The sequence below is a fragment of the Macrobrachium rosenbergii genome, chromosome 5, assembly GCF_040412425.1.
Source record: "Macrobrachium rosenbergii isolate ZJJX-2024 chromosome 5, ASM4041242v1, whole genome shotgun sequence".
NCBI lineage: Eukaryota > Metazoa > Arthropoda > Malacostraca > Decapoda > Palaemonidae > Macrobrachium > Macrobrachium rosenbergii.
The window spans coordinates 35597002-35617656 of NC_089745.1; the positions used below are offsets into that span (position 1 = coordinate 35597002).

A 20655-nucleotide genomic window follows, 5' to 3' on the forward strand; every position below is an offset into this window, starting at 1 on the left:
CGATTTATTTTCCGTTTGTCATCAACCTTACGCGTAGTCGTCAAAAGCATACGTTTTAGAACTCTTAGTTGCTACGTTCAAGAACTGTAAGTCAATCGGGAAAATGACCAAATATCACGTTCTGAAACGGTATATATATACATATATATATTATATATATATATATATGTGTGTGTGTGTATATATATATATATATATATATATATATATATATATATATATATATATATATATATATATATATATACACAGGATAAATGGAAGCACTGCCATTTTAGATGAATGGTTTTCTTGCTATTCTCGTCGGCCTTCTAATTATTTGAACACTGTAGTAACAGTAGTCGAACTGCTCTGTCACCATCAAAAATACACTTTTGCTTAGAAAACATACGCACTGTAAAGGTCGGGATAAGAAAAGATACATAAAATTTCTGCAATTCAGTCCATCAATATGTGAACTACCTTAAATCTATTTTTGTTGACTAACAAGACAAAGAATCACTAATCATTCAAAGATTCGTCCCTTGAAGGCGTGAAGTGAAGTTTTAAAATTTAGAGCCCGACAAACCAAACTTAACAAACGATAACGCTGACATGAAATGTTTTCCCCAAATATTTATACAGTATGCCTTAGTTTACTCTTAGATCCCAAACTCTCTCTCTCTCTCTCTCTCTCTCTCTCTCTCTCTCTCTCTCTGTGTGTGTGTGTGTGTGTGTGATCACCACTACTGAAATTGACAGTTCCGTAACAATGATTTCTTCTCTCATGGAGTTCCTCATTGGACGGGTGGGTATCGTTCTCAGCTAGTACTCTGCTGGTCCCGCGTTCGATTCTCCGACCGGCCAATGAAGAATTAGAGGAATTTATTTCTGGTGATAGAAATTCATTTCTCGTTATAATGTGGTTCGGATTCGACAATAAGCTGTAGGTCCCGTTGCTAGGTAACCAACTAGTTCTTAGCCACGTAAAATAAATCTAATCCTTCGGGCCAGCCCTAGGAGAGCTGTTAATCAGCTCAGTGGTCTGGTTAAACTAAGGTATACTTTCTTTTCTCTGACGGCATACCATTCCTTACTTTCGCGACAGCGTATCGTCCAACTACAAAGATACATGAGAACAGAAAAGAGAAAGGTGTCTCATTGAAGCAGCGTGCATGCTCTTGCGCAAGAGGGCAATGTGGGTACACTCAACAGGTGTCTGCAAAGTGTCAATTAAGATTCCCGTTTCTATGAATACAAAAGGCTGTCCTCTGTCAATATCCACACCATGCTATGACCCCTTTCTTTTTTTTTTTTTTCCCTGCAGCGACAGCCCTACCTGAATGGTCAGATGCTGAGTATTCTACGATACGAGCAGCTTGGTAAGATCGTCGAGTCTCTGGATATGTCTTGTCTAGAATGAAATGTCATGCTTGAATATCCTTTGCTTAGTGCAGCCATTAAATAGGACTAAACGTATTCAACATACATACGTGCATGTAAATACAGTATACACATACATGCCAAGACTTCGTCGAAAACTCTCTACTTGTCGTGTCTTTTCTCTATCACCAGATTCAACTATTTTTATTGCTTACTGTTACTATATAGTTACCATTCTCGCCAACCTCAGTGTGTCACAGAACTCACCTAAAGGAGCAAGTAAAAACCAGAGAAGCTGGACATCTAAGTGAGGGATGGGACCGAAAGGAACGGATGAAAATGAAATGGCAGAGAGAAATGCACCTGGTGACTAAAAAGGGACGTTGCAAAGATGTTTCAGTGCTGCCTACAGTGAGCCCCGTCATGCAATCAATAATGGGGTAGTATCCTTCTTAAAATGTAATGTGTATTCATATATTTACTCATTTATTGTGTGTAACACAGTTAGCCTACGCGAACCAGACTCCCACGTTTAACTACTTTAAAATCTTCAACAAGAAAATATATAGCAACATAAAGTCCTCGCTACATTTGCGATGTTACTGCTAAAATATTTAAGTAATTTTTGATGGGGCAGGTGCTGTAGTTGTTCAGTAAAGACAATGAATAAATAATCACATCAATAGCACAATACAGTCAAATGAATAACACAAAGTTACACAGAGCGTAGCGTGATAAGCAGTGACTGACAGAGACAAGCTTTAATATAATTCTTGTTACTGAAAAACAACAAAGAGAATTTCAAAATGAAACTGTTCGCCTGTGATGACGATTTACATACAACGAATCTGACTACCTGTACCTATTAAATGGGTTAATTACTCCTACTTTCTTGTACGGCAGAATAATAAATAATAATAATAATATTGAATCCATTTACATTAATTATTAAAACAGCCCTCGATTTTCAAGTCGGAATACGCAAAAAATAATTAGTTGAAATGTAATTTTATAATAATATCTTTCATTAGGATACTACAGAGCACAAGTCTATAACAGATATTTTAGATATCTGACTTTGCTTTAGCTATGAACGCAATCTATCATCACGGTGCTTTGTCAAACCGCAACTCAGGAACGATAACCACAAAAACCATTGTTTAAAACTACCATTCTAAAATTTTTTGACAGCATAAATTTTAACACACACACACACACACACATATATATATATATATATATATATATATATATATATATATATATATATATATATATATATATATATATATATATACATATAACTGTATATATACATATATATGAATGTCTTTACCGTAATACTACAGTATAATATGAAGATAAGAAGGTCCATAAAACACTCAAATTGTGTTCAAATGGGTTTTATGGGCCTTATATTCATACATGCACGTGACTTCAGTGTATAAGCGAATCCCACAGGAAAAAAGACAGGCAGAAGTTCAGTAGTACCAAGCGCTTTCACGTTTATTGTGCCCTGACGATGCGTCAATAAACGTGAAAGCGCTTGGTACTACTGAACTTCTACCTGTCTTTTTCCTTAGATAAGCTTATATACTATATATATATTTATATATATATATATATATATATATATATATATATATATATATATATATATATATATATATAATATATATATATATATATATATATATATATATATATATATATATATATATATATACATACATATATATATATATATATATATATATATATATATATATATATATATATGTATTGTATTTCATAATCCTCTAATAATTTTGTGAAACGTGACAAAAATCTCCATGAACATGACATGACTCATCTTTGAAGGGATTCGCATCATATAATCAACATCAACCACAATCATAATCAAATAAGCCATGTAATTGCTGCTCATGAATGATTTAATGAATACGGAAGAATAAAACTTCTCCACCCCAAGAGATGAAGCGACCTTGTAAGCAAACCCTGATAGACAACGAAGCATAAAATAAATAGGTGCGGAGTCATTGTGGTCAAATGTCTCCATACTCATCCTTATATTGAGATGAGATTCTGACAAAAGTTCTTGCCAAGTTGTAATGACTGGAATCAAAACCTAATCTGTCAATGACGCAGAAGGACTTCCTGTCCAAAATAAGCGGGGCTGATGCCACAATAGTTTCGTTTACCTTTTACATTTTGATCAGCTGGTATCCTATTTCCGTGCTAGATTAACCAAAGTGCCATAAATTTGAAAAGATCCTGAAGGATCTTCATGACAATATTACAGTTGTCAGTGCTCGCTATTCGGCAACTTATTCAAGAGGGTCTAGAGTGTGATTTCTGAAAAAATGAACACAAAGTAACAGCGAACAGAAGAGGCTGACGATAAATATGATTAAAAGACCCTCCTAAGAATCGGCAGTGCTGCTGTTAACAAGGAAAGGTATCAATTACGGACGTCATGTCACTCTTACATTCCGCAGCAAGTGAGTCTTTCCGTATTGCTTGGAAGAAACAAACAAGAGATGGCCGAAAGGGAACCCAGCGGTAGATGCAGTTACCGATGAGGAACATAAATCAAATTTGAAATTTTATTCGTGATCTAGGCAAGCTGTCAAGGACACATTATTTCCGAGCAAGAGCCGAAGAGACTTACTCTAGCCAGTGTTCATGAAACCGGATCATACAAATCAAATATGCAAAAACAATGGTTTCATACCTCTATATTAAAAAAAAGCACATCGCACTTTTAACTCTGAAAACCTATAGTGAATCCATAACAAATAAGTTCAACAACGCTTTTAAGGCATGATTTCAGGTCAGTACCTCTGTAAACTAGTCGTTGCAATTTAAATTGAAACGATGATCTTGAAATGTTAGAGGTCACGGCAAAACCCTTAGTGGCACCTCTCTCTCTCTCTCTCTCTCTCTCTCTCTCTCTCTCTCTCTCTCTCTCACATACAGGAAATCCTCTCAGTACAGTAGATTTTAGATAACTACTACACCATGCTGAGTATACTTTTAATTACATCATTTATCATCGACTAGATGCATTCTATTTTTTCTATAATGTATATATTTTAATATAATGTATATATTTTAAAAGTACGGAAAAACCAAGTATTCCAATGCTGTATCAACGACGATTCACCAGAACAATTAAATTCTGGAAAGGTTAGTGGACTTAACTCTAAAATCTACCTAAAACGAAGTACAGAACAGAGATAGCTAACCGGACCCGGCAAAACACCCACACGCCTCTTGGAGCCACTGCCCGCAAGAAGCACGAACCTAATATTATGACCACTGCTCTAAGGGTTTTGTACCCATGAAGGCAAAATAAAATGACAAGATATACCGAGGCGGAGAGATAAACATCTCAGATATACGAAGTCTTCATTGATACCTGAGCAAATGCAATCTGCATTCGAAGTTGACTAGACTCCTAGAGTCAAGGTGCGGACACAGCAAAAGCATGGTTTTATAGTGCTGTGCAATCCCGTCCTGTCTTGTGGGATGCATCCAATCCCAGCGACAGTGGACGGAAGCAAGAAAAGGCTTAGGAATTACAAGTGAGAAGCATCCATTTACGGAACATATTCTAATATTTTTTTTATTTCAATTACATTCACGGATTAAATAAATAACACAAATTGTAGGTGCGCTTGTACATTTAAGCGTGTCATTAGTCTGTACTGTAGTAACAGTCTTACGTTAAAGGTACTTAAACTCTTAAATAAAAGTGTCATTACAGTGCTGTTTTATATATAACCTACACACCAATATGTACATTAGCCAAGAACCTCATAAACTCAACTCGGGCGTTTGAGCGGCCCTAGGCCTACACTATTATATGTGTTTTATTCTTCATTTCTACTAATCCTGATATCCCTATACGTGACGGTATGAATTGTGAAAGTTACTTTATTGCCAGACATGAAGAAACTGACACAAAAAGACAGTGCTTGCTCATGCTTAACAGGATACGATCGAAATGTGCCATGACTCTAAAAATAAAATAAAATAAAATAAAGAAAGAAATAAATGGCACTGAGGTGTTAAACGAAATGAAGTCTGTATTTTTGTATGAATTTAACCCTTATAACAGTAATGCTCTGCTCTGTGTATACGCGTATAATTCCCAAATGTTCTCTCCGTATATCTGCAGCTTCTTGAAAAAAAAAATATCGAGCTTAACAGCGTTCTTCTTATCAAGATAGCTCCATCAAGCAACGCTACTCATGGTGTGCGAGCAACTTAATTGTTCTATATTTTTCTCTCGACTCCTATGGCCTTCCACCATCCCAGCGGCGATTGTTGCTTCCCTTGGGATCAAACCCAACGTTTCCGTTTTTCCCCTTTCCCGTTATCACCGGTTCCTTCGGGTCTTGGCTACATATGGTCACTGTGTCACCAATCCCTGGGGTTCTTTGCCTCTACTGTTACTCTGCGTTGCACCAAACACGATGCAGATAACGCAGCACGACCAATTAAACGAAAGTCATACAGCAATTACTGCCACGAAAATACGATCTTCTACTGCTCTCGGTGTCAATCCTGCTTCTTCTGGTCTGGTGTCCCGCCCCCAAAACAATATGCCCCTATCCCCAACCCCATTCTGGAAGGGAAAGGTACCCTGGTGTATTTCGTATCATCAAAGCTTGAATGAGCTCGGTTTCGTGTTATCGTTGAACAAAAATAAATCGGTAATTAAAGTTGATGCGTTTTCATTTTGAAGCTGGGTGTAGTTCATGGGTAGTTCTTTTTAATGCGTCACACTATTCACGTTTTCTTTCATGTAGACTATACCTATAGCTAGTCTTGCTGTAAGTAAAAATATTTACTTATAAAATATTTGAGAATATTAAAAAAAATATTAAATTATTTTTAAAAAACAGTGCATGAAAGACATACACCGCGTTCATAAATAAGAGCACAAATTAAATACGCGTATCCTTTGTATATGTTTACACTTAGAATGACTGATTTAATACTTCCAACTGGCGGATTTGCAACTATGGTCATCGCAGCCGAAGATACATTACTTTGCTAAATTACTCAAACTCTACGAAACAAAAAACATCCGTCACAGACTTGGTCTCCCCTAACAACACGAAAATAATTCACATATACAATGTACACACGCCAGCACCACACACGCACACATGTGCACACCCTATGAGCAATAAAATCATACATATAAGATTGAAAATACATTATACTAATATCGCTGTTAACAATCTGATGACTGAGCATCATTGTTTATCGAATATTCATTGCTTGATTTACTTACAATTCCAGCTACCAAGTGGAATTCGTCATATATATATATATATATATATATATATATATATATATATATATATATATATATATATATATATATATATATATATATATATATATATATATTATATATATATATATATAATATATATATATATATATATATATATATATGTATATAAATGTATACATATGTACATGTTTGATTTTAAATCATGATAACGGTAAAAACGTGATCATACATACACACACACACACACACACACACACACACACACATATATATATATATATATATATATATATATATATATATATATATGTATGTTTGATTTTAAATCATGGTAAAGGTAAAACGTGATGATTATAGGAACTAAGTTACAGCCACGAAGGTAAAGTGAAACAATGTATTGGTAATAAGACGAATGTAGTTAGCATCTCAACTGTTTCACTTTTCCTTCGTGACGGTAACTATGTTCATATATACAGTATATATGTATATATACGTATGTATGTATACATGTATGTATGTATATGTATATATATATATATATATATATATATATATATATATATATATATATATATTGTTTTATATATACATATATATGTATATATATGTATATATTTATATATGTATGTATGTATTTCAAGCAATCATTTATTATCAGAACATATGTGTACGCTGGACAGAAACTCACCTTGTGGTGCCACGTCAACTTTCAGCAGGGCATATGTTCCTAAAAACACAACGACGACAGTGACCAAGACCATCTGAGTGGCCAGCCTTCCACTGATGACCCCCGTCCTGAAAGACATTCCATAATTAGATTCAAATTGCTCATAATCTGAAGTCATAATTATCCCAGAATTATCCCCAAAAAGGTGTACAGTAGTTACAATTCTCTGAAAACGCACGGAGGGTTGTACTTATAAACACCCAGTCCGAATGAAATGAAGTAAACACAAGGGCAAATATCTTAATTATCAAGGCAATTAATGTACTACAGACAAAGCTAATGAAATTTTTCATGGACACTAGAAGTTAGTGAGTCACGAACGCATTCATGTTAATCACTTCCTTCAGAATTTCATGTAGAAAGATATATATAATTTTATTCCTGAAACTTGCATTTCATGTTTGTTATGTGGGGGAAACCTTTTATAGTTTTTCATCTGGATGTTTGGGATGGTAAAAAAAACACATCAGGCTGTTAGCACAAAAAAGGTATATAAATAGAATATATTACTAACAAGGGACTTGTATCCACAGTCAAAAGAAAACTCAAAGAAAAAACATAATTGTCTCGTTGTTTAAATGGATGAAACACCTGTGGTTATTACCAGTGAAACGATTACACGTAAATACACGCACATCGCTATTATTATTATTATAAAAATATGCCATTATACACTATGTACCGGCCCACCAGTCGAACGAGGACGCAAACATACACATGCTGTACGTGCCTGTGCCTAGAAAGGCTTTCATGACTAGAAATCCTTCATTCTGTGATCAAGAAAATCAATTACATCTGTACTTCGGACCTCGGAAAGACCTTAGCTATTATACGATACGATAATGAAAAACTCGACCACTAAGCGTACTCTCGTGTTCTACACGACAAATGTGAGACTGACACATTTCCTTTATTCAAATCATTTGAACATCTGAATGACGTTAAGACGATAATCCTATTTTCTATTGGGGCAGTCTTACCTTAACTGACCCTTTTGCTGGAGTTGCGTCCGACAGGAATATCAAGCTTACTGTCACTATTGCTGTTACTACTGGTGCAGTTACACATAATAACATTTACGGTCATAAAAACTAACAGCAAGCACAACAATAATATTTTCAATGGAATTCAAAAAACTACGTTTGAACTTGAATTTTATGTCTGACAATACGGAGAGAGAATGTCGAAAAAACTCATTCGCTTCATAGCGCACAATACTGTCTTTTTATATAGTTTAATATCTATAAATACAAAAATAAAGTTAGGTGACCTGGAAATTTATTTCCTGTCAATTCATCACTAAAATCTGAGATCAAGGAAAAGACGTTTTCAAACTCTGCATTTGCAAAAGAAAAAAAAATGCCTTAACCGACTTTTCAACAACATCAAATAAATTAAATCGAGAAAAAAAAAAGTCTTGTAAAATGCCTTCCATCCAACACTGAAAGCAGGTTCAACATTCTTGTTCTCAAAACACTTCCCAAAAACCTTACTTTATTCCCCTAGCTTAAGTTCCCCGTCTTCTGTGATTTGCTTTGGTGACAAATCCAGCAACACATTCAGCTTCATGACTCGGCCAGAAATGACTGCATGGTTTTTCTATCTATATAATCTTATCAGAGAATTTAATGTATGCATATTCGTTTACACGTACTGCATTTACACAAGGCGTGACGCTGCAAAACCCACACTTCTTATTGCTTTCGCAAACGTGGAAAGAGTAGCTTTAACCTGGGGTAGGTTCGATTGATTGATTGGTTTATAGATTTTAGGCATACATGCCAAGCACTGGGGCAACTAAGGCCATTCAGCGGTGAAAAGGAAATTAACAGTAAAAGTCTGAAAGGTGTAACAGGAGGAAAACCTCGCAGTTGCACTATGAATCAACGAACCCACAGACTATCCTTCTAGCCACCGTGTAATAGGCAACAATCCCAATTTGCCAAATCTACTGCTCACACTCTAAGGAATGGGACTGACAACCTCTAACCTTTCAAAGCGACCCTCCAGTCGTTTCAGAGGATAGGTAAGCATACAGTCGCATTTTGCTTTGAGAAGGTAAATAAAGGGACATTTTATTTTTCTAAAAGGTAACTGAGCTACCTCAGTTGTAAAAAGCAAATAGGGACACAATTTCCATAATTTTTTAAAAAGGAAAGTTAACCAATTTTAACAAAGCAATCCAACAGGGACACAACTTTTTAACAGAGTAACAAAATAATAAGGGCAACCTCTTTTAGGGTTAGTGGGCCAATAATGACACCCTTCTGAAGAGAGTAAGTAGGGCAACAAATATATTTTACAAGAGAATGAGTATGGCTAACACTGACACATTTTTACGGGGGCAAGAAAGTCAACAATGACATGTTCAAGAGGGCAAGTACGTTAAAAAATGACAATATTGCTAAGAACGAAAGTTCAGTCAGCAATGACACCTTTTTATCTTTTACATGTCTTCTCCTTTACCTCCATCTTTACATGGGGTAAAATTTCGTGCGCAAAGATTCATTTAGGCAACAAACCATAACGCAGTCGCTTCAAATCGATGAGTGACGCAGGAGGGGAGGCCCGTGTTACAACCACCAAATTAATTATGAATCGTTTATTGACTGGATGCAGTTAGAGGAAATTCTGTAGTTATGAGCTACGCTGTTACCTTTGAGGGTTCTGCTATGGCATTTATATGGTACGTTTAGGAAAAAAAATAACGAGCACCCTCACTCCTGGTTTTTTGCTATGGTCTAAATCGCGTTTCCCATGATCAGGCCTACTTTTATGCAATAATACACAGTATTGGTATGTATGTATGTATGTATGTATGTATGTATGTATGTATATGTATATATATACATGTGTATATATATATACATACATACATACATATATATATATATATATATATATATATATATATATATATATATATATATATATATATACATATATATATACAGTATATATGTGTGTGAAAAAGGTGTTGAAGCAAATGACTTAAAGATTAAGTCAATCAAAGAGTATCCTACGCCAAATTGTAAGAAAGACGTAAAATCATTCTTGGGTTTGGCAGGTTTTTACCTAAAGTTTATAAAAGATTTTGCTATATATATCTCAGGGCCCGCAGTAACACTCTTGTTTAGAAAGTAAAAATTTATAGAAATGTCCATTTGTGAAAAAGTTTAGTGATTTATGGAAGAAAGCTTTAAATATTTTCAGATCCATTTCATCTTTCTGTGATCCTTCTGTAGTTAATTGATCACGTTGTTTTTAAACTCAAGTTTAGTGATCAATATATATATATATATATATATATATATATATATATATATATATATATATTAATATCTATATATATATATATATATATATGTTATGGATTTCATGTTAATGAGTCTGGAGTGGTAACAGTTGATCTGTCATGTATTTCATTGCTTGACTTACTGTTCTTGTAAAACTTGAGGATCAGTCATTTCTGTAGTTGTTAATTAATTTACATACGTGAGTAATATTACTATGTTGTTTTTATAGTTTTTCCTTTTATTCTGTTATGGTGGTGATAATACTGTTATTATAAATTAGGTTAGTTGTTACTATTTAGTTTTATTCTATAGTGTTCTGTAACATATATATATATATATATATATATATATATATATATATATATATATATATATATATAATATATATATATATATATATATATATATATATATATATATATATACGCCTATATTCTGTAATATACACTTTTACTCTATTTGGAATTTGAAAAAATTACTGGTAAAATTACACTTTTTCCGAGTTGGTTAGACAATCCATGACTATCTTCATCCGCTGGATCCGTTTGTCCTACATGAACAGACAGTTGTTATGAAGCAAGTCTGTGCGATTAAAGAAACCAAAGTAAAAGAATCTTATGACACAATGACTCAGGTTTCTTTTCCCTTCAGGTCAAGAGGTACGACGATGTGTATCGAAAGAATTCACTACGAGGCGGGCATGGCGGTATGACATGCAATGTCACGCCGTCTCAAACGACACTGCGTTTACATTACTCTTTCCTTGTTTATCACTTTTTCGGTTTTCGGTTAAGAGAACGATAAAATACTGTCTCTTACTACTACCTTACGATTCACATTACTCTACAGTGTAGCATTTTTCTTTAGGAAGTTGGACCCGACGACAATGGAATGGAATATAAAATCTGTCCAAAGGACAAGCACTAGGACCTATGAGGTCATTCAACAGTGAAAGGGAAACAGAGCAAAAAGACATTAAAGACGTAACAAGAGGAAAACCTCGCAGTTGCACTAAGAAACAACTGTTAGTAGAGGTTGGAAAGTAAGGTGGAAGAAAGAATATGAACGGAGGTACAGTAAAAGGAATGAACAGCGTTGCAACTAAGGGCTGAAGGTACGCTGCAAAGAACCTTAGGTAATGCTTACAGTGCACCACATGCTGTGCACTGACAGCACTACCCACCTACGGGACCGCTAAGCCAAGTCCGTGCGGTGATCTGTGTATCTCGATATTAAAGAGTAAAATAACTGTTCTATTGACCTGAACATCAAAGGGAATTCAATTCAAGTCCGCTGCAGTCCACAACTTCCGTACCTAGAAATAAATGTGGAACTGTTTCATTTTAACTGATGGCGTTCTTTTTTTAAGCCCGTGTCCCTAAAATAATAAAAAAGGAATAAAACTGTTATCATTTTAGTCTAGCGTATCAGCTTTCAGGTCGTTATCTTTCGAATAAAAGATCTGGAATTTCCGATCAAGGATGACCGATTGGCGATAAGACTGATTTCAGGTGATGTGGCTTTTGAACGCTTACCAGTATTACCAATCATAATGAGCATACAATCTCATGGAACAAACGAAAAGGGCATGGAGAAGAAAAAGACATAAAAAGGCGGACAGAGCAACCGGAGATTATTTGCTCATTTACAGGCGTATCCAGGGAAGTCCTTTCTGTCTCATTATGTCTCACTGATATGACGAAGTTTCACGGTAAACATCAGACCAGAATTGGCTTTGAACCAACAACTACAATATTTAATCCATAATATATACAGTATATACACACACATATATGTATATATATATATATATATATATATATATATATATATATATATATATATATATATATATATATATATATATATATATATATATATATATATCGTAGCACGTTGTTTCAGAAGCTTTCGAGTTAGTACGCTCGTCATCGGGCAAAATTAACGACAAAAGACCAATAAAATTATCGAAAATACGATAAAATAAAATACACTGTATTAAACAACCTGAAACGTTAGTGACGGTGACCACTCCCCGAGAAAACAAAATCATAAAATTCCGTAAGTAGATAAAACTGAAAATCTCCTACTGATAAAAATAAAGCAGGAGAACTGTATTTGAGTACTCCGTTCATCAAACATGATTTAATGTTTTTAGTTTTCTGTAAAAGAAAACTATTGAGTTGGTTATTTGTCTGCCCGCCCTCAGATCTTGAAAACTACTGAGGCTAGAGGGCTGCAAATTGATATGTTGATGATCCTCCCTCCAGTCATTAAACATACCAAATTGCAGCTCTCTAGCCTCAGTAGTTTTTATTTTATTTTCGGTTAAAGTTAGCCATGATCGCGCGTCTGGCACTGCTATACTGCCAACAACACATGCCACCACCGGGACGTGGGTGAAAAGTTTCGGGGGCCGCGGCTGAGAGTTTCATGGACCGTGGCTGAGAATTCCATACAGCATTATACGCTGTACAGAAAACTCGATTGCGCAGAAGAAACTTCGGCGTATTTTTTGTTTGTATTTTGTACTCAAGCCCTATTTCTCATTTTCCACCGATATACTTAGTAAAACCATTTCACAATTACACATGTTGAAGGCCCTTTACAAATCACGCAAGTGTGTAAGTACACAATGTACAATAAATGAATTACTTGCGGATGACAATATTTTCAAGTCTTAGGTGTGGATGGGTAATTTATGAGGGTCTAAATTAATCTATTTATTAATCTGCTTGACTTTTTCATGTATGTATGTATGTATGTATATATATATATATATATATATATATATATATATATATATATATATATATATATATATATATATATATATATATACATACAAACATACATGAAAGTCAAGCAGATTAATAAATAGATTAATTTAGACCCTCATAAATGTTTAAGAAAACGATGACTTATTCTTTTGGAAATTATCTCATATGCTCAGAATGACTGCACATCTAATAATAATAAGTGGTGGCGGTAAAATTTAAATGGGAAACTACAATAACAACTGCTGCCAAACAAGACAGCTAACTCTGCGTAAAAGGTTAGTCGATACAATTATCCATTATTAAAAATCTAATTACAGGCAACTGGACCTCGCTAAATTATTAAAGCCCGTGGGTGCACTCGATATTATTCACCTATTTTTATCCTAAATTTTATATACTGTATGTTCGAATAAATGGATCAAGTTTGTAAATCGCTATGCTAAAAGTCATATTCTTATAAACGCTTTCATTTATGAAAATGTATAAATGCATAAATTCTAGTACGGTAATTGGTAGGTATTTACAGTAAGAAGAAGGGTATAGGCCCACTTACATTGTGAAAACAAGGTTTTTTAATGGCGCACTGAGCACTGTCAAAAATGAATAAATCAACGTTCTTACAAAATAAAACATATGAAAAAAAAACAGAACGAGACTTGAAGCGTAAATATAGATCAAGGTGAGATTCAAAAGTTTGTTGAGATAATTCAGCACACACAACCACACACACATACACAAACGCGTCTGTGTATACATTTATATTACTATTAAAATAAGGTAGATAAATAGGTGCTAATAGTCTATCGACTGTCTGAATGTTCATTCGTACATTTAATTAACGTACAAAGTGTCTTTTTACATATTATGACTGTCCTTACGCAGGTTTCGAAGTACAAATGAAAGCCACCTTCAACATACCATACATACAGTAATGTGAATTTATACCACTGTCAATCCTCTTCAAGATGTCTGAACTAAAGGCGAAACCAGCCGAGATTTATACCTTGTGCTGCATTTTTCCTTGTACATCTCAGCCTATGTAGTACTGTAGGTAACGGTGTGCAATAGTGTGCGGCTCGTAAATGGTACAAACGTTATTGACTGATGGTGTGATAATGCGAAAATGTTCACTAAATGTTTTTCCACAGTACATCGTGAGCTCATCGGCTGATTAAATTATATGGAAAAGTAAACGGGTAATCAATTCACAGAAGAATGTTTTTGACGTCGAGAGTGGGAGACTCAGAAAATGCCACATAGAGGTGAGGAAGGATTCACAGCAAAAGATCTGAATGACCGTCCGGATAACCTCGAAGGACGATCAGTACTTATGAAGAGCGATTGGGCCTCTCCATTATATAAGGTGAATTTCTAGAACGGCTCAACAAGCTTCATTCGCCCGACCGGCCATGTATTCAGAAGTCATTCATTATAAGTTCGAGAGGCAGTCACTTCGTATATTCTGGCTTTTAGTCAAATGAAATCCTCAGCCAACGCAAAGGCATTAAAGACGAGAAGTTACATAATAAAAACTAGTGTGATTTTGTGCTGAGCAGATTAGACAAAATACTTAATTGAAACTTTTTAAATAATGATCATTAACCAACCTACAAAAAAATTCATATCCGAAGGTGGAATCATGATGAAAGTTTCCATACATGTCACCAAAGGCTTTCTGTTAACGCTCTGAAGGATTAGGACTATTGTATGGCCCGACTGAGTGGAGTGTGGCACCCTACCCACTTATGAACTTCAAGAATATCGCAGGCTTCAGTTCCGAAAGCAAATTGATGAGTGGTTTGTTGGTCTACGTTGTCTACAATGCCTAAGTCATTAAGTGAGCTTCGAAAACTTTCAAGAAGTCAGATGAAAACTATAAATAAGGATGAGCTAATCGACAGCATAATGGCGGAGCAAGACCTGATGATGTCGCATTGCGTTATGTAACTGAAAAGTTGGATGACGTGATGCAGGAGATTGCTCAGCTGAAATGTGCTGTAACTTCCCCTGAGAGCGCTTTTAATAAGAGGATCATTGAACTGCAAGACCAGGTAAACAAGCAAGCTGACATAATAGCCAAGCAGCAGCGTTTTTTGGAAATCTTGGACAAGAAGGAAAGAGAATGCAATGTGGTTTTGCTAGGTGTTCCCGACGATGGTGAAGCCCTTGATGATTTGATTGAGGACGATGCTAAAGTTAAGAAGGTTTTTGAAGTAATAGGTGCATCTGGCAACATCTCATCCGTTCGACGGCTTGGTCAAAGGAACGCGACCGAAGGATCCCGAAGGCGTCGCCCAATCCTGGTCACTGTAGAATCGAGAATGATTCGAGATGGAATACTGGAGAGAGCAAAGGAGCTAAAGCAGCGTGACGAAGTTTACAAGAAAATATTCATCAAGAGAGATGTGCACCCAAGTGTGCGAGCGGAATGGAGGAGGTTATATGAAGCAGAAAAGAGAGAAAAGGAACGTCCAGAAAACGTTGGATGTAACATTGTATTTAATGCTAGGAACGCAAGGTGTATAAAGATGGGTTGTTATTGATAAATGGGGATTGTTGGGTTTTTAAATCGACCACAGCATGTTACTCAACCTTTAAATGTTATATCCTGGAATATAGGCGGTTGTAAAACCAAATTAGAAAGGAAAAATGTTGAGAAATTCTTATTACAATATGATATTGTAGCTTTGAATGAGGTAAAGACGTCTTTACCTGTTTGTCTGCCCGGATACATTTCTTACATGAGTTATGACAGGGACCATGCACACCGCGGTGGGACAACTGTATTAATGAAAAATATTCTAGCACAAGAGGTTGTAAATGTGGACACAAGCATACCTGACCAGGTGTGGTTTTCAGCTACGATTTATGCCGAAAGTAGTATTTGGAGCATGTTATATCCCGCCGAATGACTCTCCTTATTTTTTCTCATAGGGAATTTGCATCAATACAAGAAAGGTTAATAGATAATGATGACGATAACAAGTTTATAATAATAGAGGATTTAAATACGCGGTTCGGTAGAGGTGTGAGGGAAATAAGTAATACTGAAGAATTTTCCTACCCAATTGTCGCTGATGACGTGAATATTCTAATGATAATGCCTATGTTTTGACAACAATTTGTAAGGATCATAACTTGTTGGTGGTCAATAATCTGAAAACTTATGACAAACACTTTGTTAGCAGCAAGACTTACAAGCAGGGAACTAGATGGGTATCCGAATTAGACGTATGTGTAGGGTCAATACAGTTGATTAATTCTATAGAATCATTTCATGTACACCCAACCGAGAATCTGCCTTCTGATCATGCGCCAATATCCATTAAAATGTCTAAAGGTAGGATCGATCTTGATTTTGTGTTAAGGCGAGCATCTTTTTGTGGCCATGCATCATTGATGGGATGGAAGTGTAGCGGTTTGGTAAAGAAACCAATTAAGTATAAAAGGATTGACCGGAACATGTTTAATGCCCGAATTTTAGGTATGAACATAAATACTGATGATTTTATCAATAATGTAAATGATTTTGCTTATGCTGTATCGAGTGTATTATACCAGTGTTCTGAGATGTGTCAGAGTAGTGCAGAAATGGTTGGAGAGGATAGTGGGGAAGCATATACCGGCCGCTGGGACTGTCTCCTTCGGGACCATGATGATTCGAGAGTTTGGCAGGCTATAGACTGGAAGGGGAAATTTCAGGTAGAAAATAAAATTGATGGGGGCCCCACAGATGAGGAATTCAAAGAATATTTCGAAAGTGTATTAAATACTAGAGAAGACAGTCTTGTTGATGAAAATATACAGTCATTTGTAAATGTCCCTATCCTAGATGATCAAATAACAGTCGAAGAAGTCCAGTCCCAGATCAATAAAATTAAACCTGATAAGGCTTGTGGTCCAGATGGGGTCTCCCCTGGTGTTCTTAGGTTGCTTCCAGTAGAATGGTTGCTGACACTTGCTACTTTGTTTAACGCCCTTTTCCTGACTGCATCTTACCCTAGTTTGTGGTCTTTGGCCAAGTTCTTTACGATTTTTAAGAAAGGCAACAGACAGGAACCCAAGAATTATAGAGGTATCACAGTTATTAACTGTTTAGCAAAGTTGTATGATATGATTCTTTGTTCACGACTTGAAACATGGTTTAAGCCTTACAGGGAACAGGCTGGGGCGCAGGGGGGACGTGGTTGCATGGAGCATATTGTAGCTTTGCGATTGTTGACGGACATGGCTAGGAGAAAGGGGAACAAACTCTTTGTCGTATTTGTTGATTTTAGTCAGGCTTATGATCTGGTACCAAGAGGAATGTTATTTAAGGTTCTGAAACGATTGGGTTGTGGAGCTGTTATGTTGGCAGCCTTGATAGCTATTTATAGAGTAACAAACAGCATAATTGGTACTGCAATCATAACGACTACTGTGGGAGTTCGTCAAGGAAGTTCTACATCGTGTCTTCTTTTATTTTGTATATTAATGATCTTATTAAGCTTATTAAGAATAATTGCAATCCTGATGGGTTTTTATCGTGGCTCCATTTATTAGTGTTAATGGATGATACAGTTCTCCTTGCAACTACCAGAGAAGGTATCATCCACAAGATATCATTATTGAGGCAATATTGTCACACTTATGGGATGAAAATTAATGCAGGGAAAACTAAGTTTTTTGTTATTAGTGGAACAGCACAAGATGGTAGGTCAATTGAGATCGATGGCCTTATAGTAGAATCCTGCTCGCAATATATATATTTGGGGTCGATCTTTACTGCGGATGGCTCTGTGTCTTCCTCTGTTGCGGCCCATGCTCGATCCAAGATGCCACATATCAATAAATTTGTTTCATTTTTGAATAGAAATAATGATATACCTTTTATTGTAAAAAAAAGAGTTTTTGATGCTGCTTTAATGTCAGCTGTCCTGTATGGGTGTGAGTCGTGGCTGAATGCAGACTTGAAGCCAGTAGTGAAGTTATATAACTGGGGATTAAAACTATTGCTTGGCGTTAGAAAGACAACAAGTAATGAATTATGTTATATTGAATCGGGATACCCGCCATTACGAGATCTTGTTCGTAGCAAACAGAGAAAGTTTTTAGTAGGATGTGGGAGAGAGGTCTTCGTTGGAGGATGACCCTTTGATATTTTCAATTAAGACCGTATTAGGAGCTAGGTATAACACCAAGACTTACATAGAAGGATTGATTAATGATAGTAGAGACGATGTAAAAATTGCAATGGAAACACTCAGGCGTAACATCATTAATTCTGACTCCTCAAGAAAGGTTACATATAGAGAAATCAATCCAGACCTCTTAGTTCATGATATCTATTCTGTTAGGCATAATGTTTCCGAATTAGACAGAGTCTCATTCACTAGGTTCAGAATTGCATCTCACTCTGGCCGTGGAAGTGGGTAGGTGGAGTAGGAGGGGAGAGGCCGTCTGCCGTTGGAGGAGCGGTTGTGTACCTGTGGAGCCATTCAAACAGAAGTACACGTAACGCAAGTATGCTCAAGGACACAACATATCAGAGATACCTATAATTTATCTAACATGAGGGATATATTTTCAAATCAGCGAACCCTGGCGGAGCAATGTAAGATTATTAACTTAGTCCTCTATGAGTATTTATGAATGTTTGTGAGGTGAAGGGAAAATGAGAATAAAAATAGCTTTTTGGAGTATGATTTTTGCATATAAATGTCAATTTTTTTTCTTAATTTTGTTTGCCATATGATAATTCTTTGTTTTTGTTTTATTGTTGTATAAGATAAAAACCTGTTATTCTGACTTTTATGTATGTAATATTTTGTATTGCCAAGTGTAGAGTTGTGCCTTTGTTGGACCAAATATAACTAATTACTGTAAATATGAGCGATGTATAATTGTTGTGGTCAATAAAATATCTAATCTAATCTAATCTATGCGTGTTTACGTTGGCGTAGCAACGCGTTTTCCGTAGAAATAAAACAAAATAAATAAATAACTTATATTTCAGAAAACGTCCACATCTGTGCACGGTCAAGTGTCTTAAAAAACAGGAAATTCTGAAAAATACTACAAAAAAAAAAAAGGCGACTTGAATCAGCATTGGGAATGAGGAAAGAAGACCGGCAAAACTGTGTTATTTTCAAAATCTCTGAAATGTTATGACCGTGTTTGCGTGCTGTTTATGGGGACTTAAGCTTGTCTCAGTCGCTCGCTCACGGGCCAGTATACCCCGGCATTTGAAAGTCATTCGTTTTGCATCATCTCAATCCAGCCTAGTGTTGGAGTGTCGAAGCCAAAACATTCGTCGGGTTCAACGTCAACTTGCACTCTTTCTGCATCAACATTTAACGTGAGGCTGACTCAGGTTTACCCGACTTTACCAGCACCAACAAAACAACTCTGGTCGTGTTAAGCAACACTTGTTAGAAAACAAGCAAACAATTCTTTTTTGCTGTTTTTAGCTGTAACAACTTCAGCGACAACTGTGTGCACTGAAAATAATGCGTAGCTTAGTGAAGAAATTCTCGACTGATGCAAGTTCACCTAGCCACACAAAAGATGTTCAAAAGACTCTATATATGTAAAGGTGACGCGACATACAACATAAAACGACAACATTGAATCGATTCGCATCAATACAGCCCGAAAGCATAATCAGATGACGCGACTTAGCCTATTGCCATAAAAAAATGCAACAGGTAATAGCACAGTCGTGCCCACACATTAAACATCTCGCTCATTATATACAGTAACAGGTTTCGATTGTGAATGAATAAGAATCGACGTATTTTGGTAACCAGTGTACAAGAAGCTCTATGGAATTAATTCCAGACGACATGGTAACATGAACAGACGCCTCAAATTTACAGTGTCAGTTCGCAGTACCCAATAAACAGAACACCGTCAAGGGCAACATCAACAGCTGACTCTTGACGTAGTAAGACATCAAGTGGTGCGAGTGCCTCTTTGTGAGCCAATGCAGATTTTATGTCAACTTCAACTTAAGCGAAATGATTTACTGGCGACAGAGCAGCCATTTGTCACCAAGGACTAATTCACAAGGGATTAAATAATCTTGACTTCTAATGTTTGTCCAAAAGAAAACTGTTTTCACTGCTACTTCAGAACTACATGACAACGCTTTATTTAGTTGTGCTGGTCTATATAACGACTGCCATATAAAATCCT

The 20655-nt window shown here is 35.8% G+C and overlaps 1 protein-coding gene across 2 annotated transcripts in view; it reads right to left on the minus strand.

The window, feature by feature from the left end:
- The window catches only part of LOC136838650 (uncharacterized), a 102579-nt gene that overhangs the window by 32028 nt on the left and 49896 nt on the right, over positions 1–20655 (minus strand). For both annotated transcript variants that reach the window (XM_067103963.1, XM_067103962.1), the window contains exon 2: positions 7365–7471. In XM_067103963.1, the coding sequence (XP_066960064.1) occupies positions 7365–7471 (107 nt within the window). The remainder of the gene's footprint in view (positions 1–7364; positions 7472–20655) is intronic.